Source organism: Musca domestica, unplaced genomic scaffold (assembly GCF_030504385.1).
Source record: "Musca domestica strain aabys unplaced genomic scaffold, Musca_domestica.polishedcontigs.V.1.1 8, whole genome shotgun sequence".
Taxonomy (NCBI): domain Eukaryota; kingdom Metazoa; phylum Arthropoda; class Insecta; order Diptera; family Muscidae; genus Musca; species Musca domestica.
In genome coordinates this window covers 15,948,690-15,974,749 of record NW_026712409.1, presented here as the reverse complement: position 1 = coordinate 15,974,749, position 26,060 = coordinate 15,948,690, and the positions used below count along the sequence as shown (strand labels likewise).

Sequence of the window (26,060 nt, the reverse complement as noted above, 5' to 3'; positions counted from 1 at the left end):
GAAATATCGGTCCACTCCTTCTGGTACCTCCCCCACAAAGGGTCAAAATTTTGAATAACCAAAACGATAATAAAATCCGAAATAAGCATGCGGCTCTCTTCATATTTCATACATCCCATTATTTCTACCAACACCAGATTTGCTGTGAAGATGGGAAATATCGGTCCACTTCTTCTAATATATCCTCCACAAAGGGTCAAAATTTTGAATATCCATGAAGCTCATTAAACGCGAAATTAACATCCGATTTCATTCCGACTTGGCAAATTCCAATATTTCTATAGACACAAGATCTGTTAAAAATGGTAGAGATACTCCTGGTACCTCTGTCACAAAGGGTCAAAGTTTTAAAAAACCAAAACGATTATAAAATCCGAAATAAGCATTCGGTTCTCTTCATATGTCACACATCTAATTATTTCTACCAACACCAGCTTTGCTGTGAAGATGAGATATATCGGTCCACTCCTTCTGGTACCGCCCTTACAAGGGGTCCATATTTTGAATATCCATGAAGCTCATAAAAAGCGAAATTAATATCCGATTCCATTCAAGACTTGGTAAATCTCAAAATTTCCATCAACACAAGATCTGTTATAAAGCTGGTGGGATCAGACTACTCCTTCGGGTACCTCCCCCACAAAGGGTCAAAGTTTTGAATAACCAAAACGATAATAAAATCCGAAATAAGCATCCGGCTCTTTTCATATTTCATACATCCCATTATTTCTACCAACACAAGCTTTGTTGTAAAGATGAAATATATCGGACCACTCCTTCTGGTACCTCCCCCACAAAGGGTCAACATTTTGAATACCCATGAAGCTCATAAAGAGCGAAATTCACATCCGATTCCATTCAGACTTGGTAAATCTTAATATTTCTACCAACCCAAGATCTGTTATAAAAATTGTAGAGATCGGTCCTTTCCTTCTGGTACCTCCCCCACAAAGGGTCAAAGTTTTGAATAACCAAAACGATCTCTTCATATGTCACACATCTAATTATTTCTACTAACACAAGATCTGCTGTGAAGATGGGATATAACGGTCCACTCCTTCCGGTACCTCCCCCACAAAGGGTGAAAATTTTGAATATCCATGAAGCTCATAAAATACGAAATTAACATCCGATTCTATTCAAGACTTGGTAAATCTCAAAATTTCCATCAACACAAGATCTGTTATAAAGATGCTGGAGATCGGACCTTTTCTTCTGGTACCTCTCTCACATAGAGTTCCAGATTTTGAAAAAAAAAACGCTGATATGTTCGGTTTTTTACTTCGGTCAACTATAGCTGGTACCTCATGCGCAATTGAGCATTTTCTAAAAATTATCACATATCTCTTATAAAGGAAGGGATATAGTCCAAACCTGGAACGTCGCAATATTTATAAAATATTTATTTAGGTCCCATACGAAATGGACAACATTGGTCCATTCCTTCAGAACCCACTCCATGGAGTGGGTTCTGAAGGAATGGAATTTTTTGCAATTTTTTGGAATTTTTGCAATTTTATTCAAATTCATATTTTTAAAATTTTCAATATTTTTTTTTTTTGCTAAAAAAATTATTCAAATTAATTTTTTTGGTTTCTCAAATGTTCAATTGTTTACCCTTTCAAATAAATTCTAATCAGCTCTATTTCTCCAAAAGTTCTTAAAATAAATTTAAAAAATAATTTGGTTCAACGGGCGTATTGCTAAGGACATAAGTCATACGCACTGGTGTTCGCCATCATAAAACACCAATGTTGCAAAAAACTGAGTCAAATTCTCGTTTTTTTTCCTAAAAAAAAAAAAAAACATGCAATATTTATATTATGCGTAGAACGTTCATGCAAAAAGTTCCTCGAATTTTTATAAGGATATGTTGTTGGTTTCTCAAATTTAGATATGCGACATTTAACTAGGCATGCTTAGTTATACCTAATCCAATTTTTAAATTTTCTTTGGCTAATTATCTGCCAAATAAATTCTAATTAGCTTGAGCTCTCCAAGAGATTCTTTAAATTTAAGAAATAAATTAAGTTTATTTCTCTTTGGTCTTATGGTGCGTATAACTAACGACATGAGTCATACGCACAGGAGTTCTCAACTATAAGAGACCAAAGGAAGAGTTGCAAGAATTTTGGGGTTTGACTTCATATCTCTTTCTCAATAAAAAAACAATAACCATTTCTGTAAAATTTTGCAATTCTTGGGAAATGAATTCTCAATTGTCGGCTGTCGGCTAAACCGACTGACATTTACAGGGTGAGCCATGTTGATAGTGTGGGCCGCCATAACAGCCGATGGTCGCTCTCTGCTCGCATTAATCGACTGTGGCATCAGAATAAAAGCCGAATATTATCGCGAAAATATTCTGGAGGGTGTAATAAAGCCTAGAGCAAGCAGACATTTTGGTTGCAGACCTTGGACATTCTAACAGGACTCAGCACCATCGCACTCAGCACGCACCACCCAAGAATGGTTAAAAAAAATGAGGTTCCTCGCTTCATTTCCAACACACAATGACCACCAAAATCTCCGGATACCAATCCGTTGGACTATTGTGTCTGGAGTATTTTGGAAAGCAAGGTTGGCAAAAAATACCAATGTGTCGATCACCTCAAGCAAGCGCTTCGTCGGGATTAGGTCAAAATACCGCAGAGCAACATTCGGGCAGCGTGTGACGGTTTCCATAATTCGTTCCACAGGTGCCAATTCGAATAAATCTAAACATATTCTAAGATGTGATGCTATTTCCGATTTTTTTTGCTTTCATTCAACAACATTAAAAAAAAAAAAAATAAAAAATTATGGCGTTTGTCTTTGTTGCAGTTTTTTATCTCACCTTGTAGATGGATTGTACAGTCAGGAACAAAAAAAAAAAAAAAAAAACAAAAGGTCAACATTTCTATTTTTTTTTGTCCCATAACTCCCAGTTGAAAAATGCATAACTTATTAAATTGCCATGCCATTTGCAAAATTTTCAATTAAGTGGCCTGAACTGTCCCTTCCTCTCTCATATTCTCTAAATAAAGACAAAAATTCGATACTTTTTATGATTTTCTAGTCTGTATTTGACTTCCTTTCCGGAGAATTCACTTTTGATTTATCATCAATAGAATTTCGTAAAAGAGTTGAGAGAATTGTGTTCTTTGATTTGTTTCATCTCCTGGAATTTCATAAAAATGACTAAATTGCTATGAGTATTTTTCTCTCTCTCTCCTCTGGGTATCTCCGTCGGCTTCTATCAACAAAATAGCTTTGCCTGTTGGGTAATTTACCAATGTGAATATTCTTTGTTTTTGCCAAAAACGACCCCGAAGGTTTTAAATTATTCTCCTCCCTAGGTTACCGGAAACTTCAACGGAAATTACATACAATGGAAAATTGCCAATATAGGGCACACACAAACATATTTTTCCGACTGAATTGAGAATTCATTTCCCAAGAATTGCAAAATGTTGCAGAAATGGTTATTGTGTTTTTATTGAGAAAGAGATATGAAGTCGAATCCCAAAATTCTTGCAACTCTTTCTTTGGTCTCTTATAGTGGAGAACCCCTGTGCGTATGACTAATGTCGTTAGTTATACGCACCACAAGACCAAAGAGGAATAAACTTAATTTGTTTAATAAATTCTAAGAATTTTTGGAAAAAAAGAAGAGGCTAATTAGAATTTATTTGGAAGAGAATTAGCTAAAGAACATTTAAAAATTTGGCAACATGTTAGTGGTACGCCAAATTAAATGCCACATATCTAAATTTGAGAAACCAACAACATGTTTTTATATAATTTCGAGGAACTTTATTTGGCAAGAAATTTATGAAAAAAATTATTGAAACAATATGAATATCTTGTGCAAGATTTAATTAATTATTGCATAATTGGATTTTTTTATTGAAGAAATGAAACTTAACTCTCTTTTGTGTCTTATGATGGAAAACATTAGTGCGTATGACTGATGTCCTTAGTTATACGCACCCCCAAAAAACCAGATTATTTATATTTAATGACTTTTAAGAACTCCTGGAGAAATGGAGCTAATTAGGATTTATTTGGAGTAAACAAAGGAGGGTAAACGATATAAAATTTTAGACACAAAAAAAAATAATTTGAATACATTTTTTAGCAGAAAAAAAATTGAAAAAAAAAAACTGAAAATATGAACTAGAAGACAATTTTTTGCAAAAAAATATAAAAAAAATTGAGAAAATATGAATGTCATGTCCAAATTACAATTGTGACAGAAATTGTATTTTTTTTTATTAAGAAAAAACTAATTCAAACTTAACTTCTTGGTTTAATAGACGCATAGGTGTTGCGTATGACTTATGTCGTTAGTTATACGCAATCCAAACTTAAATGTTAAAATTTAAATTCTTAAATTTTAAAAACTCTTGGAGAAATGGGGCTGATTAGGATTTATGTGGAAAGGCAAACAATATAAAATGTGAGAAAACAAAAAAAAAAAAATCGGATTTGAATATTTTTTTTGAGCAAAAAAATAAAAGATAAAAAATAGGAATTTGAATACAAATTTTTGCAAAAAATTTATAAAAAAAATTTTAAACAACATGAATGTCATATCCAAAATATATATTTGTATCGGAAATGGTAGCTGTTTTTTTTTTCTAAATTGAGAAAAAACGAATCCAACTTTAACTTCTTGGATTAATAGAGAACACCTCTGCGTATGACTTATGTCGTTAGTTATACGCACCACAAACCTAAATTATTTAATTTAAACGATTAAATTTCAAGAACTCTTGGAAAAATGATGCTAAGTAGAATTTATTTGGAAGATAGGGAATTAACTAAACCAATTTAAAATTTGATAAAACCACCACAAATTTGTAGTTAAATTCGAATAACTTTTTTTTTACAAAAAAAGTATAAAAAAATTGAAACAACATTAATATCCTGTGGACGATGTTATTTTGCCAGATATGGTAATTGTTTTTTATTGAACAAAAATCAATTTCTTGGTTAAGTAGGAGCCCCCTATGCGTATGACTTATGTCGTTAGTTATACGCACCCCAAAACTAAGTAATTCAATTTTAGCAACTATTGCAAAAATTAAGTTATAATTTTTAGGAAATGTTAAAATGCGCGTGTTGTACCAGATATATCGGACAGAAGCATTCCATTTTTATGCTTTATCTAATACAGATGAAAATATTGATATGGGCAAAATTACAAGAAAATCGAACATTTATATCCAATTTTTTGAGAAATCATAAATCCCAAATTTATCTCGGGTTTCTGCCAAAGTGACATTTTTTTAGATATAGCAAGTTGTAATGAATCGCTGACTTGTTTCGCATGTTATGACAGATAAAAGTATTGCAAATTGTGACAATTTGTGGGTGAGATACAAGAAGAGGTTGGCAGATATATATCATCTTCACAAAAAATCTTGTGTTAGAGAAAATATTTGTATGTGTAAAATTTGAAGAGAGTCGGATGCTTATTTCGATTTCTTTGACTGTTTTGTTTTTCAAAAATTTTGAACTCTATGTGAGGGAAGTACCAGAAGAAATGGTCCGATCTTTCCCATTTTTATAATAGATCTCGTGTTGATGAAAATACTGAGATGTACCAAGTCTTGAATGGAATCGGATGTTAATTTCGTTTTTTATGAGCTTCATGGATATTCAAAATATTGAACTTTGTGGGGAGGTACCAGAAGGAGTAGACCGATATATCCCATTTTCATAACAGATCTTGTGTAACCAGAAATAATGGGATGTTTGAAATATAAAAAGAACCTGATATTCAAAATTTTGACCCTTTGTAGGGAAGGTAGCAGAAGGAATGGTCCGATCTCTACCGTTTTTATAACAAATCCTGTGTTGATGGAAATGTTCAGAAATGCCAAGTCTAAATAGAATCAGAGGTTCATTTCGTGTTTTATGATCTTTATGGATATTCAAAATTTCGATCTTTTGTGGGAAAGGTACCAGAAGGAGTAGACCGATATATTCCATCTTAACACCAGATCTGGAGTTTATAAAAATATTGGGTTGTGTGAAATTTTAAGACAATCGGACTCCTACATCACATATTATAAGAGTAGAGTAGATTATTCTAAATTTTACCCTTTGTGGGGAGGTACTTGATGGAGTGGACCGATATTATCCATTTTCTCACCTGACCTAGCACTGATACAAATATTAGGATTTGCAAAGTTGGAGCAAACTTGGATTATCCTTTCTCTTTCTGTGCAGTAAATTATATTTTTTTTTGGAAATTTCCACCCATTACCTGGATTTTCTAAAACTATTTTTGTTTCAGGGAATCCAAACTTGGATTTTTCTTAAATTTTTCGAAACATAGATATGTTTGTTTTAAAAAATAGTTTTCAACCTCTAATGGATCCACAACCCTAGATTGAAAAAAGTTTAAGGACGAATGGATAAAATGTGGTTATTTTAATTTTTTTTTTCGAGGGACTCATGCCTCGACTTTTTACAAATATTTCTCAGGCACTAACAGAGGCCCTCCTAAAGTGTAATTTTTAAACATTTTCAGGGACTAAAATCTTTTTAAAATTGTTTTTTTTTTTGCGACTTGAAGTCCATTATTTTTTAAATTCTTCAGATACTAATATTTTGATCTTTTAAAACAATTTTTTTTGTTCAGGGACCAAGGGCCTCCATTCTTGGATTTTATATTCTATAGATGTATTTTTTTAAATACGTTTGCAATGGCCTTTTTCAGAACATTCTATAAATATTGTTTTAAAAATGAAAAAACCTTTAATACTGGGTTTTAAGGCAAATTTTTCAAGGACGTGTAATTTTTAAAAAATATTTTTTAAAGTCGATATTTTTTTAAGAATATTTTTCCAAGAACCAGCAGATCTTCAAAACTTAAATTTTGAAAAATATTTTTTCAGGGACCAACAGAACCGCCAACGTGGACTTTTTCAAAAATATTTTTTGAAGTTCTAACAGACCCTCAATCATTGATATTTTAATGAATTATTTTTTCAAGGACTCAAATGAGGATTTTTCCTTCAAAAATATTTTTTAAGAACTAATTCCAAAGTGTAATTTTATAAAATATTTTTGTAAAGGATTATCAAATTGTGGATTTATTTTTTTAAGGACCATCCAAACGTGGATTTTTCCAAGGACTAAAGGACTTTTTTAGTGGACAAAGTATTTCTTCAGGGACATAAAGTTGATTAAAAAAAAAAAACAAGTTAAAAAGCAGTAACTTCAGCCGGGCCGAACTTTGAATACCCTCCACCATTTGAAACGAATTTGGAAACTTTCAAAAAATAAAATCCTTAAAAAATTCTGTTCAAATTTTAAAAATACCGAATGTAGCCGTTTTATTGGGGTCTATACGACGTTGACCTACATAGACATTGTTTGTCATAAGCCATTACCATATTCAAATTCTTAAACTTGAAATAAACGGTGAATAATGTAGCTCAAATCATCAAAATATCGTATATAGGGATCGGATCTGTGCGAAGACCTGGACCAGCATAGACAATTTTCTGTCATAGGCTGCAGCATCCATTACGAAATACGACATCTCTCTCGGTGGGTATTGTACCTAAACTCGTCTAAATACCAAATATAGGGAGGTACTGATATGTGGGACCTGGACCTGCATAGACAATTTTCTGTCACAGACTGTAGATCCCATTACGAATTCTAAATACGTAATTTGAAACAATTCCAGTGAACAATGACGATAAAATTATCAAAATACCGAATATGGGGAGGAACCGTTATATGGGCGCTAAAATCATCAAAATACCGAATATCGGTAGGTACCGTTATATGGGGGCCATATGAAGACGTGGACCTGAACAGACAATTTTCTGTCTTAGGCTGTAGTGTCTATTACGAACTTCAACTACCAAATTTGAAACAATTCCGGTCAATAATGTTGCTAAAATAATTAAAATACCGAATATCGGGAGGTACCGTTATATGGGGGCTATACGAAGACGTTAACCTACATGGCCCATTTACGATCTTAACCTGCCTGCTGGAAAAATAAACATGTGTGCAAAATTTTAGCCTTCTATTTCAATTCGTTCCAAAAATAGCGTGATTACAACAGACAGACAGACGGACATCGCTAAATCGACTTAGAATTTTACGCTGATCAAGAATATATATACTTTCTTGGTTCTGACATGAGTATTTCGAGGAGTTACAAACGGAATGACAAAGTTAATATACCCTCCATAGTGGAGGGTATAAAAAAAATTATTCATTTTTTTCAGAACCTTTTGAAAATATTTTTTCAAGGACCTGCAGGATTTCTCTCCAAGGTCGCTATGTTTTTTTTTACATTTTCGTCAAACATTTTTTTAGAAGATAAAATGACAATTTCTGACTTCGAATATCGCGAATGAAAAATAATTATATAAATTCGAAGAACTTCTTCAACAGATAAAGTGAAAAAATTAAACCTGAATACCTTGTGCCAATTGTTGTAACTGTGCACTAGTCCAACTCTATGTATAATTGATGACGCACTGTAATCCCAAGGCTTTTCAAAGTAATTTAAGTAAGTATTTCCATTATTAATTTATAAGAAATAATTATGTCAGTCAATGTCGGACAAACAAACAAACCCGGTACACACACACACACACACACACACACACACACACACACACACTTAACTTCCCTTTGACACATTTTGACACTTAATTCTTTGAAATGTTGACACATTTCAGCTATTACAGGTTAATTCTGCAAAAACATTCGGACATGCCAGAAATTCTCTGTAAAACTGAAAATGATTAATTTCTTAGATCAAATATTAAAACGGATGTTTCCGAGAATATGTCACGTTCCGGCCAATGTTTGGGTAAGAGAAAACAATGCTGCTACATGAATTCTAGGGAAAATCTGCGAAAGAAAATTTCTGGTTTAAAGTTGACTGATATTTAATAGAGAATTATTTGAAAAGAGGGTTTAAAGGGAATTTAGGACACCGGTGCGTATGAGTCACATTGTTATGTATACGCAATGAGTTCTACAAATTTAAAATTTTTTGAGGAAATAAAAAATATTTATAGGTTTTTTTTTGCAAAAATGAAAAAAATCGAAGTTTCGAGAACTTGTAGTGATTAAAACAAAAAATTCAAATGAACTGATGGTCATTGGGCACAAAACGTTTAAATTACTTATAGCCCTTTAAAAAAATCATAAGAAGTACATATTTCAGAAATAATAGCCCATAAAAAGTTACAAATTCACGTACAAATCTTTGGAGAAAAAAATCAAGTATGACGTCCTTGAAAGAGTTCCTAAAAAATCCACCTCTGAAAAACTTATGAACCTTGAAATAAAAATAAAAAAATCCTAACAAGTAAAATAGTATCAGTCGGTTTTGCCGACAGATGTATACCCCAAGCCTTGAGTTATGATTATTCAAACTATTGGGCCTTTTTATGGGGAAGGTTCTGAAGCAGTTGGACAATATTGAACAATTCGTAGCTGGCCTAAGACTAATAAAAATATTACAACGTGCCAGATTTGGACTATATCGACTACTTCCTATACTTTTTATGAGATATGTGAAAAATTTTTAGAAAAAGCGGACAGATAAGAATATTGATATGGGAAAAATTACGCAAAAATCGAACGTTTATATCCAATTTTATGCGAAATTATAAATTCCATATTCATATCAGTTTTCTAGCAAGTTGTAAAGAATCGCTGACTTGTTTCGGAAGTTATGACAGATATAAGTATTGAAAATTGTGACCCTTTGTGGGTGAGGTATCGGAAGGGGTTCGCAGATATATATAATTTCAGAACATTAGCAAAAATGATGAGATGTGTGAAATTTGAGGAGAGTTGGATGCTTATTCCGCTTCCTTTGAGGGCATGGTTTTCAAACTCTCTATGTGGGGCAGGTAGCAAAAGAAATGGTCCGATCTCTCCCATCTTTAAAACATATCTTGTAATGAAAGAAATATGGAGATGTAAGAAGTTTGAATGGCATCGGTTGTTTATTCCGCGTTTTATGAACTCCATGGATACTTACTTAAATGTTGACGCCTTGTGGGGGAGGTACAAGAAGGAGTGGACCGATATATCCAATCTCCATACCAGATCTTGAGTTAATAAAAATATTGTGATGTGTGTAATTTGAAAAGAACCGGATGCTTATTTCGGATTTTAAGATCGTGTTGGTTATTCAAAAACTTCGACCCAGAAAAACAAAGGTCCGATCTCTACCATATTTATAGCAAATATTGATGGAAATATTGAGATGTGCCAAGTCTGAATGGAATCGGATGTTAATTTCGTGTTTTATGAGCTTCATGAATATTCAAAATTTTGACCCTTTATGGGGGAGGTACCAGAAGGAGTGGACCGATATAATCCATCTCCGCACCAGACCTTGGGTTAATAAATATATTGTGATATGGGCAATTTGAAAAGAACCGGATGTTTATTTCGGATTTTGATCGTTTGATCGTATTTCGGATGATCGTTTTGGTCATTCAAAATTTTAACCCTTTGTGGAGGAGGTACCAGAAAGAATGGCCCGGTCTCTATTATCTTTATAAGAGGTCTTGTGTTTATGTAAATATTAAGATTTGCCAAGTCTGAGTGGAATCGGAAGTTAATTTCGTGTTTTATGATCTTCATGGATATCCAAAATTTTGACACTTTGTGGGGGAGGTACCTGAAGGAGTGGACCGATATACTCCATCTCCATACCAGACCTTGGGTTAAAAAAAATATTGTGATGTGTGTAATTTGAAAAGAACCGGATGCTTATTTCGGGTTTTATGATAGTTTTGGTTATTCAAAACTTTGACCCTTTGTTGGGGAGGTACTAGAAGGAATTGCCCGATCTCTATCATCTTTACAAGAGGTCTTGTGTTTATGGAAATATCATGATTTGCCAAATCTGAATGGAATCGGAAGTTAATTTCGTGTTTTATGAGCTTCATGGATATTCAGAATTTTGACACTTTGTGAGGGAGGTGCCTGAAGGCGTGGACCGATATATCCAATCTTCACCCCAGACCATGGGTTAAAAAAAAATATTGTAATGTGTGTAATTTGAAGACAATCGGACCCTGACATCACATTTTATAAGGGTTATAACTAATTTTTGACCCTTTTGTGGGGGAGGCACGTGATGGAATGAGCCGATATTATCCATTTTTGCACCTGACCTAACACTGATGCAAATATTAGGATTTGCAAAGTTAGAGCAAAATCGGATTAACCTTTCACTTTCTGTGCAGTAAATAATTTTTTTTTTGGAAAATTTCGACATTTTTTGGTTAAAGAATTTATATCCCCTTAAAAAAATCATAAAAATTTTCTGAGAGATTTGGAGGACCAGTTGGTCCTAGATATTTTTTTTTCTTTTAAACTCCACATTTGGTGAAAAAATATTCTTAAAGTATACGTTTAGCGGCCGGTTGGTTCTTAAACAACGAATATTTGTTCAAGGACCACGTTCGGTGATCTGAATGTCCTTAAAAAATTATGTTGATCCTTGAAAAAAATTTTAAAAATCGACGTTGGTGGTTTGGATGTCCTTGCAAATATATTCTTAAAAAATCTGAAGGTCGGTTTAAAAAAATCAATGTTTGGTGGTCTAAACTTTCTTGAAAAAATGTTCTTTAAAAATCCATGTCAGATATTCTGAAGGTCCTTGAAGAAATATTCATTAAAAATTAACGTTTTAATGTCTACAGGTCCTTAAAAAATTCTTAAAAAAAAATCCACGTTCGAAGGTCTACAATATTCTTTAAAAATCCGTGATAGATGGTCTGAAGGTCCCTGAAAAAACCTAGGGTCTAAAACCGTTATTTCGATGAGACACGTTTGGCCGTATCAAATGATATATACCCTCTCTAGCTCTCTTGTTAGGTGAACTTATGGCCATTGGAAATTATACGAATAAAGAACTTATAAACCCTTAAAGAAACCATACAAATTTTCAGAATTTTAGTTATTTAACTCGACCTTTATTTTCAAATTATTTCAAATGTAGGTCTAGTTGAAGCAATAAAAAATTATAGTCCTTAAAAAAATTACAAATTCACTTAAAAATTTTTCTTTGGAAAAATATGTCTTAAAAATCGTCTATATACTTGAAACACGTTCCTAAAGAAATCCACGTCCGCAGAATTTATGAACCTTGGACTAAAATAAAAATTAACATTTGAAGGAACCCGATATTCCTTGTTAGAAGTTCTTGGAAAATTTATAAAAATCTACGTTTACAAAACTTGTAGACTTCGGAAAAAATTACATCTGAAGAACTTATAGTCCTTAAAAAAGTTCCAAAATATTCTCAAAATATCCACTACTCTTAAGAATTTGTTATTAATAACTGGTTATGTGACTCTTGATGCGTATGACGTATGCCACAACTCATACGACCCATATAACTGATTCATTATTCCAGATAGGTCGTATACGTTATGGCATGCGTCATACGCACCATAGTCAAATGACCGGCAAGTTTTCCTATTCTATTGAAATTATTTTGTTAGGAAAGTGAATAACCTATAAATAATTATCTTCTTCTCTCATTCTACTTCAATGGGTCACAAAAATTTGTTTTGTTTTCTTTTGAAGACAAACCGACAACTATTCAGCAATTAAGCCTCGATGTCATTTTAGTCGAACATCAAAACATGATATCTATTTCGACCAAACTGAAATTTGAAAATGTGATAATGAAAACAACACCTCATGCGTGCGTGCCTGGTCGTTTTCCCACATCGGCTTGAGTTTTCATGACTGAACTGTGAGCACACAGTTTGCACGTCAACAATAATTAACACATCATCAAATATGCCTGATGAGCCGCTTAACCAACGGCGAAACGCGTCGCATAGTGGTGAGTGTGTGATAGTGTCTATCTGGCTTTCCTTTTCACTGCAAATTTCAGATCATTAAGCTCGTCTCGAAAGAGAAAACAAACACTTTAATCATAAAACATATGATCTTCGCCTTAACAAGGCAAAACTCAATAATTAACCTTGTTCGAATGTGGAACAGGTTCTGACGAAATTACATGCTAGCAAAAGGCATAACGATTGGCACGTGCAGTTTGTTGTTTTTTGAAAAAAAAAAAAAAAAAAATAAAAGAAAAAAACATAGCAAAGTTTAGAACGAAAGTGACAGTTTGGAATTGCAGGTGATACCCTATTTATTTTGAATGGAAGGTTTTTGCATGCTATTAAATGTTTTCCCAAAAAATCCTTGATTTTAATATAAATATTTTAAACAACAACGACAGGAGATCCTTGATTTCTTTTTTTTAAATCTAACTTTTATAGGTTCTTGAAGAAAAATTACTATAATATAGATATAACATAGAAATATAAATATAAAACCTATGTTTGGAGGTTCTTCTAAAATAAGGACCTTTGGAAGCCCTTTGGAAAAAAATAAAAAAAAATATTAGAAAATCTACTATTTTTTATCCTCGAAAGAATAGAAGGGCGTTTGTCCCTAAAAAATGTAAAAAAATCTCTTTTGGTCCTTAAAAAAGTATACAATTTTTCGATTAGAAATTCTTGAAAAAAATATTACAAAAATCCACATTTGGAGGTCCTTCAACAAATAATCATATAAAAGCGGGGTCGGAAGATCCTCGAAAAATATTCTTTGGTGATTTGGAGGACCAGTTGGTCCTTGATATTTTTTTTCTTTTAAACTCTACATTTGGAGGCTGGTTGGTCCTTGAAAAAATATTCTTAAAATACACGTTGAGCTGTCGGTTGGTCCTTGAACAACGAATATTTATTTGTTCAAGGACCACGTTCGGTGATCTGAAGGTCCTTGAAAAAATATACAACAAAAAAAAAAATTATGCAGATCTTTAAAAAAATTAAAAATTGAAGTTGGTGGTTTGGATGTCCTTGCAAATATATTCATAAAAAATCGGAAGGTCAATTTAAAATATATCTATGTTTGGTGGTCTAAAGTTTCTTGAAAAAATGTTCTTTAAAAATCCATGTCAGATATTCTGAAGGTCCTTGAAAAAATATTCTTTAAAAATCTGAAGGTCGGTTTAAAAAAATCAATGTTTGTTGGTCTAAAGTTTCTTGAAAAAATGTTTTTTAAAAATCCATGTCTGATATTCTGAAGATCCTTGATAAAATATTCTTTAAAAATCCACGTTTGAATGTCTACAGGTCTTTCAAAAAATTCTTTAAAAATCCACGTTTGAATGTCTACAGGTCTTTCAAAAAACTCTTAAAAAATCCACGTTTGAATGTCTACAGGTCTTTCAAAAAATTCTTAAAAAATCCACATTTGAATGTCTACAGGTCCTTCAAAAAATTCTTAAAAAATCCACGTTTGAATGTCTACAGGTCCTTCAAAAAATTCTTTAAAAATCCACGTTTGAATGTCTACAGGTCCTTGATAAAATATTCTTTAAAAATCAACTTTTGAATGTCTACAGGTCCTTCAAAAAATTCTTTAAAAATCCTCGTTTGAATGTCTATAGGTCCTTCAAAAAATTCTTTAAAAATCCACGTTAGAATGTCTACAGCTCCTTCAAAAAATTCTTTAAAAATCCACGTGTGAAGGTCTACAATATTCTTTGAAAATTCATGATGGATGATCTGAAGGTCCCCGAAAAAAGTATTTTTTAAAAATCCATTTTTGGTGGTCTAAAGTTTCTTGAAAAAATGTTCTTTAAAAATCCATGTCTGATATTCTGAAGATCCTTGATAAAATATTCTTTAAAAATCCACGTTTGAATGTCTACAGGTCCTTGAAAAAATATTCTTTAAAAATTTCCGTTTGAATGTCTACAGGTCCTTCAAAAAATTCTTTAAAAATCCACGTTTTAAGGTCTACAATATTCTTTAAAAATCCATGATAGATGGTCTGAAGGTCCCGGAAAAAAGTATTCTTTAAAAATCCACGTTTTGTGGTTTGAAGGTCATTGAAAAAATATTTTTAAAAAATACACGTTTGAAGGTCTGTTGGTCCTTGAAAAAATATTTTCAGCAGTCCACGTTTGAAGATCTGAAAGCCATTGGAAAAATATTCTTTAAAAATTCACATTTGAAGTTCTAAAGGTCCTTAAAAACTATAATTAAAAAAACTCCAAGTTTTGTCCTTTCAAAGTCGTTTCAAAAAAGTATTCTTTAGAAATTCATTTTTGGAGGAATGTTAGTCCCAAAATATATTTTTTAAAAATTCACGTCTTGAGATCCTTGAAAAAATATTCTTTAAAAATCATGTTTGGTGGTCTGAAAGTCCTTAAACATTATTCTTTAAAAATCATGTTCGGTGGTCTGAAGGTCCTTGAAACAAACTATTCTTTAAAAATCCACGTTTGGTTGTGTGAAGGTCCTTGAAAATATATTCTTTAAAAATCCACGTTGGGTGGTCTGATGGTCCTTAAAAAAATTTTCCTTAAAAATCCAGGTTTGATGGTCTGAAGGACCTTCTTTAAAAATCCACGTTTGGTGGTCTGAAAGTCCTTAAAAAAATATTCCTTAAAAATCCTTGAAAATATTCTTAAAAGAATACACATTTGGTGGTATGAAGGTTCTTGAAAAAATATCCCTATAACATTCAAGGATCAACCTTGAAAAATATTCTTTAAAAATAAACTTGTGGGGGTTGAAGGTCCTTAAACATATTCTTAAAAAATCCACCTTTGAAGGCCTGTTAGTCCTTGAAAAATATTCTTTAAAAATTCACTTTTGGTGGTTGAAAAAATATTCTTTAAAAATCCGTATTTGGTGGACTGAGGGTCCTTGAAAAAATATTCTTTAAAAATCCACATTTGGTGGTCTGAAGGTCCTTGAAAAAATATTCTTTAAAAATTCAAGTTTTGTGGTCTGAAGGTTCTTGAAATCTAATTCTTTAAAAATCCTCGTTTGGTTGTTGGTCATTGAAGATCCTTGAAAAATATTCTTTAAAAATATTATTTGAAAATCTATCGATAGGTGGTCTGAAGATCCATGAAATCCTCCTTTGGTGTTCTGAAAATCCTTGAAAACATATTCTTTAAAAATCCAAGTTTGATGGCCTGAAGGTCCTTAAAAAAAATTCCTTAAAAATCCGAGCTTATCATGGCTTGAAGAAATAATTTTAAATTTACTTAAATTACTCATAAGAATTCACATTTGGATATCCTTGAAAAAAATATCCTTGGCAAAATATAAAAAAAAATTTTGAAATTCAATTTCAAGAGAAAAGAATACAATTTTTGTTCGTTTTTTTTTAACTCTAATATTTATTGGTGTACAAACTGGTGGTTAAACTACAATACAACCAACAACTACTGTGTTGCAACATGCTTGACAACTTGTCTGTAGGGTGCCGGCTTAAAACACTACTTGACTTGTAACGGAATAAATAATCAAACCATAACAATCTGAAAACAACACAATATTCGGTTGGTGATTATCTGGAGATTGTTTTTTTTTTTGTTCGCTCTTTCTCTCCGCTCTCTGATTCATTCATTTGTTTTCGTTTATTCAATGAACATAAATATTTAACCATTACAATAAGAACAAAAAAAAAAAAAAAAATAAACAACAGCCAAAATACAACAGCTACGGTTAACAGCCACACGTGTACTCATGTCAGGAGATTGGGATGTGGTTTCAAGGATAACAAACAACATAATTAAATACATTTGTTGCTGTGTGATGGGTTATGGGTTATGTTGTGTCAAAAGGGGGGGTGTGGAGAGGTGGTGAGGTCATATCAATGTGTGTTAATTCGTGCGTGAAATGAACTAAAGGTGATAAATGAAAAGCCGAGGAGTCATCAGCTTAACTTTATCAGTACTCATGCCAAAAAAAAAAAAAAAAAAAAAAATACCCTTCTTAATTTTGAAATTATTTGTTTCGGAAAATCCACCCAACAAGCCTCTTTTTATTATTATCCCCCCCATCGCGATAACAATTATTTACCGATTTTAATGTATCCTCCCTCGGGCAATTAAAAAAATGAAAATGACCCGGCCACCACATCAGCCACCGACAAACAAAAGTTCAACTTTAATTGGCCTCCTTGGTTGATGTTGGTGGTTGGCCACTACAACTCACGGAGTTTATTTAATTTTTGCAATAATTACACTCTGACCAGGAGCAAGCGTGTATTTAAGTGCAAAATTATTTTATAATGCTATGTAATTTATTTTGCCTGGAGGACACTGTGGTGTACTCGTTATTTTTTTGAGAGAGATTTTGTTTCAATTAAAGGCCCGTTCAATGGAATCCATGGATTCACCAAAGACTTGTGGATTGTCTTCTTTTCTTAAAACACCTGTGAAAGGTTTACGATCTACGGAAGACCCGTTTTAGCTCTTCCAGCGAGATCTGTGAAAGGTGTTTCATCCTCATGACTCTAGTGGAGGAACTTCGCTCAAATGAAGAACTGTGGTGGAAATTCTTCTATCCCCTTCTATCCATAGAAGATTTATGGATCGTTGTCTACCCAAAAGATCTGTGGAACATTTTTTTAAATCCACATTCGAGGGACTTATAGTCCTCGAAAAAATATTCTTATATATCCACGCTAAGCATACTGGAGGTCCTTGAAAAATATTTTCTAAAATCCACATTCGGAGGACAAAGGACATTAAAAAAATACTAAAAAGCATGTCCTTGAAAAATGTTCATAAAAATGCCTATTTTCGGGAATAAAGGTACTAAAAAACAGTGTTTTTTCAAGATACCCTTATATTTTATTATCGCAAAATAGTCAGGCTTAATCCCATCATTGTTTTTTTTTTTCATAAAAACAACGTTGGTTTATTAATGGGGCAACAACAAAAGGTCCTCAAAACATTACTAAAATAATTCACATTTAGAACACTGAGGACTTAAAGTCACCAAAAAAGCAGTTTGCTTAAAAATGAAGGTCCTTGAAAAATAATCTTCAAAATTTCAAGGGTCATAATATGTTTTTCTTAATCAATTGACTTTTAGTGGACTTGGAAAAATATACTTGGAAAAATATTCTTTAAAATCCAGGTTGGTAGTCGATTGGTTCTTGAAAAAATATTCTGTAAAAGTCCATGTTTTCTTAAATAAAAGTCCTTGCAAAAATATTTTTAAAAATCCATGTTGAGTCTAAAGCTTCTTGAAAATATCCAGGTTGATCCTTAAGAAAATATTCTTTAAAATCCACGTATGGAGGTCGGTTGGTCCTTGAGAAAATATTCTTTGAAAATCCTAGTTTAGGAGACTAAAAGTCCTTGAAAAAATACTGTTTAAAAATAATCGTTTGGTGGACTCTTAGTCCTTGGAAACAATATTCTAAAAATCTACATTTTGTGGAAAGAAGGTCCTTCACAAAGTATTTTTAAAATTTGCATTTTTGTTGGCCTGGAAGTCCTTCAAAAAATATTCTAAGGAGCTTGAAAATATATTCATGAAAAAAATTCACATTCGAATGACAGAAGATCCTTGAAAATATTTTTAATAAATCCACGTATTCAAAAATATTATGAGCATATTTTAAAGCCCTTGAAAATATTTTCATCAAAAAATCCATGTATCCATATATTCAAGACTTACGGTCTTTGAAAAAAAATTCTTAAAAAGTCCACATTCGAGTGACTAAAGATCCTTGAAAATATTTTTAAAAAATCCATGTTTGGAGGTCGTTTGGTACTTCAAAAAATTAAAAATCCATGTTTGTCCAACTGAAGCTCCTTGAAAAAATATTTTTAAAGTTGCACTTTTGGTGGTCCTTGAAAAATTATTTAAAAAAAAAAATATTTTTAAAGTTGCACTTTTGGTGGTCCTTGAAAAATTATTTTTAAAAAATTCCACTTTTAGTTTCTGAACGCCCATGAAATATTCTAAGGACATTCCAAGGCCGTTGACAAAAAATATTCATGAAAAAATACAGGTTTGGTGGAATGAAAGTCTTTGAAGAAAATATTTTTAAAATATTCAATGTTGGTGGACTAAAAGTCCTTGTTCGATTGACCCTTGAAAATATTTTTAATAAATCCAAGTTTGGAGGTCGGAAGATCCTTAAAAAATTTAAAATCTAAGTTTGGCGGACTGAAGGTCCTTGAAAAATATGTTTTAAAAATCCATTTTTGGTGGCCTGAAGGTCCTTAAAAAATCCTTAAGGATTCTAACGCCTTTGAAAACATTTTCATGAAAAAATCCGAGTTTGGTGACTGAAGGTATTTAAAGAAATATTCTTAATAAATCTAAGTTTGGTGGACTAAAGGTCCTTGAAAAACAAAAGTCCTAAAACTAAAAAGTGGCTAAAGGTCCTTGAAAACAAATTCTTCAAAAAATACAAGTTTGGAGGTCCTTCAAAAATTATAAAGGTCCTAGTTAAATATATTCCTGAAAAATCCATGCTTTCTTTCAAAATTCTCGTTTAGATGTATTCAAAAAATATATATTTCTTAAAGAATTATTTATCAAATCTTTTAAAACTCCACGTTTGGAGGTCGGTTGGTCCTTCAAAAATTCAAGAAGGTCCTACCAAAAAATATTCTTAAAAATCCACGTTTAGAGGTCCTTGGAAATGCTCACTTCTCAATTTTCTTTAAATCCAAGCTTGGAGACCCTCAAAAATGGTTTAAAAAATCCACATTTGAAGGTCCTTAAACATATTTCCAAAAAATCGAAGCTTGGATGCCCTTAATTTTTTTATTATTCTCATTCTTTCCTAAAAATATTTTTAAAGCTCCACGTTTGGCTTTCTTGAAAATATGTTTAAAAACAACTGTCTGAGGTCTCTAAAAATTTGGAGGTCCTTTTTTAAAATCCACATTTGGAGGTCTTTAGAAATGTTTATAGAAATCCACCTTGAAAGTCCTTAAAATATTATTAAAAGGTGAACTTTGGGATATACTTAGAGGTATTTTTAAAAATTCACCTCTAAAGTTTTTCAAATACTTTCAAATGGTGCAATTTCGGAGGTCTTCGGAGTCATTTTTAACAATCTGAAAAATATATATTTGTAATAGTTCGCATTTCCTTTAAAAAAATGTTGTAAAAAACACATTTATTTTTATATTTTTTAAAAATCCTCTATCCTTAAAATATTTTTAAGATGTCCTTGGAGTTATTATTAACAATCTAAAAAATATGTTTTAAATATTTCGCATTTGAGGTGTCCTTAAAAATATTGTAAAAGACTCCTTAAAATATTTTTTAAAAATCCAGGTCAAGCGGAAATATACTTTAGAAAAAAAAATACATAAATTAAGACCATTTTAAAAATATTCCTAACAATTCCATGTTGGCAGGACCTTAAAATTTTTTAATAATTTAAAAAAAAAATCTAAGTCTGACGGAACAAAAGGTCCCTAAAAATATCTTTAAAGTCGTCGTTTGAAGGACTGAAGGTCCTTGGAGACATAGTATTGAAAATGTAAAATTGGAAGGCCTAGGACTTACCAAATGTCCTTAGAAAATAAATTGGTTGAAGGTACCAAAGGTTATTGAAAAAAACATCCAAGAAAAAATTAAGTTTAGGGATCCTGAGGTCCTTAAAAAATATTTTTTAAAATGTCGTGTTGTTGAAAGATCCCAGTACACAGATTTGAAAATCCGAATTAGTTGTTTAAATTTCTAGAAGGCCCATCTTGTGAGGTCCTTTGGAAAATCTTCTACACCTAAAAGATGTTATTTCCATAGAGTTCGGCAGAAGATTTTCTAAAAAGAGAATATCGTTATCTTCCACTTATTTCCATAGTGTTTTATCCTAAAAAAATCGATCGATTTTTATTACTCTCCATAATTTCCTACTTCTCTCCAAACCACTGTCCTTATCATTTACATCAGCCAACAAAAAATTGCGGAAACGGAAATGTGCATAGCTATGAAAATTAGCAAATAATAATGAGAGATTGTTACAAAATAATGGTTTCAATTAAGCTTCTCAGCTTTGTTGTTGTTGCTCTTTGTGTAATTTGTGTGGGCACTAGCTTGGAAAATTGTAAAAAGAAAGAGAAAACACAAATAAACAAACGCAAATGAACAGCCATAAATAATTCTAATTTTCAACAAAACCATATTTTAATTCATTTGTTTTTTTTTTCTATAAAAAAGTATCCTTTTTTCTCTCCTCTCCCTCTCTTGATTGTCTATTATGAGCGTTGGTGTTTTTGTTTTGTTTACTTTTTTGTTTTTTTTTTTTTGTTTTAGATTTCTCTTTTTAATTAATGCCTCAGTGCTGGCGGCTCAGTGTCAGTGTCAGTGTCAGGGTCAGTGTCATTGCCACTGGCCCACCGAGTAAATCCATTGCAAATCCCTTAATTGTGACAAACTTACTTCGGTTGGCAGTGCCACCAGGTCCTGGGCCGAGCTGACGAAACGATTGTATTGTTCATTGGCCATGGCCAGGCGTCCAGTTTCGTAGCAGAACAGGGCGAAATTTAAATGAATCAAAGGATTTCGGGACGATGATGATGCAGCGGTGGCGGCGCCACCATTTCCTCCCCCACGACCAGCAGTTCCGTTTTCGTTGTCCCCCATTTTCGTTACATTTCCAGCTGTTGGATTAGATGTACGACCCAGAGATATGTTGCTGGCACGTTCAAATGCGGTATAGGCATTATCAAAATCCTCAAGTTTGCGTAGACATACTGTGAGTGGAGAGGGGAGGGGTGGGGTGGTTAGAAGGAAGGGGGAGGGAAAAATGATAGAAGGAGGAAAAAGATAAAATGCAAAGATTAAGAAAAATACACAACAAACCATATTGTATTGTTAATAAGATAGTCATAATATTGTAGAACAAATGCACAGACACACAGACAAATGCACACACACATACACATAGAGACACACAGTCAGACATCAACCCACACAGAAGCCCCCAGTGGATATGTGTACTTATATTCTTAATAAAAAAAAATCCTTTTTACATAAAACAAAAGACAAATGGAAGGACTTATCTCACAATAGACGGCGCAAAATTTTCAATGCCCTACAGCTGGTGGTGATGCAGGTGGGTTCCTTAGAACCTCTGTGGTCTCTGTGTAAGATTTTTGTTTTCAATATAGAGACAAGAGGATCTTTATACTCGGTTCAGGGCTATATTTAGGCAAGGGTTCCTTACAAAGTCTATGAATAGCAATGAGGACCAAGGGGCTCCATTTACCCACTTCGCTCTTCTGTTCGATTCTTCGAATAGCAAAAACACCATTTTTCAAAAAAAAAAAAATAAATAAATAAAAAAAAAATAAATAAATAAAAAAAATTAAAAAAAAAAATATTCATGTATAAGTAAGAGTCATCTGTCAGTAATTAAAAAAAAAAAAAACTCCCAGCTGACAATATACCTCTCCCCCCTGATAATACCCCCCATCCCCTCGATTGTAGGGGTATATTTCTGAAAGCCATTTTTGGATACTTTTTAAAATAAAATTTTAATTAATTTTAAAAAATAAGAAAACAAAATAAATAATGAGCAATAAAAAACAAGTAAAAAACCTTTAAGTTCTGCCGGGCCGAACTTTGAATACCCTCCACCATTTGGTACAAATTTAAAAATTTTCAAAAAAAAAAAAAATCCGTTAAAATCTTAAAAATACCGAATGTAGCCGTATATTAGGGTCTATACGACGACGTGGACCTGCATAGGCAACTGTTGTCACAAGCTATTACAACATTCAAATGCGAAACTTGAAAAAAATCTGTTTATAATGTAGCTAAAATCATCAAAATACCGAATGTAGGGAGGTACCATGGAGGTTATAAACGTGGACCTGCACAGATAATTTTCTGTCTTAGACTGTAGTATCCATTACGAACTTTAAATGCCAAATTTAGACAATTCCGGTGAATAATGTCGCTAAAATCATCAAAATACCGAATATCGGGAGGTACCGTTATATGGGGACTATACGAAGACGTGGACCTACATGGCGCATTTTTGACTTAGGATGTAGTATCCATTATGAACTTCAAATACCAAATTTGAAACAATTCCGTTAAATCATGTCGCTAAAATCATCAAAATACCGAATATCGGGAGGTACCGTTATATGGGGGCTATACGAAGACGTGGACCTGCACAGACACTTTTCTGTCATAGGCTGTAGTATCCATTACGAACTTCAAATACCAAATTTGAAACAATCTCGGTAAATAATGTCGCTAAAATCATCAAAATACCGAATATCGGGGGGTACGGTATATGGGGGCTATACGAAGACGTGGACCTACATGGCCCATTTTCTGTTTTCTGCTGCAGTATCTATTACGAACTTCAAATACCAAATTTGGAACGGTTCCGTTAAATAATGTCGCTAAAATCATCAAAATACCGAATATCGGGGGTACCGTTATATGGGGGCTATATGAATACGTGGACCTACGTGGCGCATTTTATGACTTAGGATGTAGTATCCATTATGAACTTCAAATACCAAATTTGAAACGATTCCGTTAAATCATGTCGCTAAAATCATCAAAATACCGAATATCGGGAGGTACCGTTATATGGGGGCAATACGAAGACGTGGACCTGCACAGATAATTTTCTGTCTTAGACTGTAGTATCCATTACGAACTTTAAATGCCACATTTGAAACAATTCCGGTGAATAATGTCGCTAAAATCATCAAAATACCGAATATCGGGAGGTACCGTTATATGGGGGCTATATGATAACTTGGACCTACATGGTCCATTTACGAACTTAATCTGCCTACTGGCAAAATATACATCTCTATTCATTCGAAAGATAGAGTGATTACAACAGACAGACAGACAGACAGACGGACAGACAGACAGACGGACATAGCTAAATCGTCTTAGAATTTTACGCTGATCAAGAATATATATACTTTGTTGGGTCTGACGTGAGTATTTCGAGGAGTTACAAAAGGAATGACAAAATTAATATACCCTCCATAGTATGGTGGAGGGTATAAAAAAATATTTATGTATAAATAAGTAAGAGTCTGTCATTAATTAAAAAAAACTGCCAGCTGACAATATACCCCTCCCCCGGAAGAAATGGTTCGATCTCTATCATCTTTAATACAGATCTTATGTTGATGAAAATATAAAAATGTACCAAGTCAGAAAGGAATCGGATTTTAATTTCGCGTTTTATGAGCTTCATGGATATTCAAAATTATGACCCTTTGTAGGGGAGGTACCAGAAGAAATGGTCCGATTTCCATTATCTTTATAACAGATCTTGTGTTGTTGGAAATATTGAGATCTGCCAAGCCTGAATGAAACCGGATGTTAAATTCGCGTTTTATGATCTTCATGGATATTCAAAATTATGACCCTTTGTGGGGTAGGTACCAGAGGGAGTGGACCGATATATCCCATTTTCACAGCAGATCTTGTGTTAGTAGAAATAATGGGATGTGTAAAATTTGAAGAGAATCGGAAGCTTATTTCAAAATGTTGACCCTTTGTGGGGGAGGTATCAGAAGGAGTTAACCGATGTATTCCATCTTCACACCAGACCTTGGGTTAATAAAAATATTGTGATGTGTGTAATTTGAAGACAATCGGACACTTACATCACATTTTATAAGAGTTATAATTTTTCAAAATTTTTACTCTTTGTGTGGGAGGTACTGGATGAAGTGAACCGATATTGTCCATTTCCTCACTTGACCTATCACTGATGCTAATATTGGGATTTGCAAAGTTGGAGCAAAGTCGGATTATCCTTTATCTTTCTGTGCAAATTATTTGACCTTTTGTGGGAGAAGTACTAGAAGGAAGGGACCGATATTGTCCATCTCCGAACTCGATGTAAGTTTGATAATAATGTTGCGTTGTACCGAGTCCGACCGACACTCTCATCGAGAGTTTACGTGCGCAACAGCCAGCAGGCAGACAATCGGACGAACGGACGGACATCGCTAGATCGACTCCAAATGTCCTGAAACAGATTTGGGCCAAAGAGACCTAGAGTCTAAAACTGTTGTTTCGATGAGGCACGTTGTGCCCTCTCTAGCCATATGGCTGAGGGTATAAAAAATGGAATAAATCAATACAGAAAAAATTTGTCAAAATCCTGTCATCGATACAAAGGCGAGAGCGCCTCTTTTAAGTAGGAGTAACCATGCAATGTCCTGACATTCAGATCCACGTTTATCTACCTTGAAGAAAAAATATAAAATTTAATTTTTTTTTTGAATTCTGAAAGTTCTTGAATAGTAGTCTCTTAGAAAAACATTTATTTCCAATTTCATGCGAATAATCAAAATGTTTAGCTTTTCTGGGGAGGAGGTACCAGAAGGAGTTAGCCGAGATATTCACTCTTCCCAGCAGATCTTGGGTTGATAGAAATATTGAAATGTGCCGAGCTTTAATGGAATTTGGATGCTTAATTCGCATTTTATGGGCGTCATAGTTATTAAATATTTTGACCCATTGTTGGGGCAGATACCAGAAGAAGTGACCTCATATATTCCATTCTTAAAAAAACACCTAGAGTTCGTAAAAAAAAAATATTTCCATTTTAAAAGAGTTATAGTTATTCAAAATTGAAAATTCTCAGCTGACCTAGCTCTGATACAAATATTAGGATTTGCAAAGTTTTCTGTGAAAATGTGGACCTTTTGCGGGGGAGGTTCCAGGTGGAGTGGACCGATATTGTTCATCTTCGAACTCGACTTAAGTTCAAAAATAATATAACGATGTACAGAGTTTGGACCAAATCGGACACTCCCTTCGTGCTCACCAACCAGACAGGTGGACAGACGGATGGACATCGCTAGATCGACTACAGATGTCCTGAAACGGATTTGGTCCAAAAAGATCAAGGATCTAAAACCGTTATTTCGAAGAGGCACGTATCAAATGATATATACCCCTCAGTAGCCATGTGGCAGAGGGTATAAGAATATCAGTTAAACGCTATTTGTAAGACTGTCGAAATTCTTCAGAAAAATATTAAAAGTCCTCCAAAATATTAGAAAAGTCACGGTTTTCAACTCTAAAAATCCACTTGTATGAAAATACATTCTTAAACTTTTAGAGGTGGATGTTATTTTTTTTTTTTTGAAGTGCAGGTTTTAATATGCCATGAAAATTGGTTTAAAAATCAATATTGTCGCTCTAGATGCCCTTAAAAATTACGCGGAGTCCTTGAAATAAAAAAATATG

The 26,060-nt window shown here is 33.0% G+C and overlaps 1 protein-coding gene across 2 annotated transcripts in view; it reads right to left on the bottom strand.

Annotated features, from left to right (window-relative positions):
- The window catches only part of LOC101900010 (Bardet-Biedl syndrome 4 protein homolog), an 84,393-nt gene that overhangs the window by 7,061 nt on the left and 51,272 nt on the right, over nt 1-26,060 (bottom strand). For both annotated transcript variants that reach the window (XM_059131048.1, XM_059131047.1), the window contains exon 9: nt 21,249-21,562. In XM_059131048.1, the coding sequence (XP_058987031.1) occupies nt 21,249-21,562 (314 nt within the window). The remainder of the gene's footprint in view (nt 1-21,248; nt 21,563-26,060) is intronic.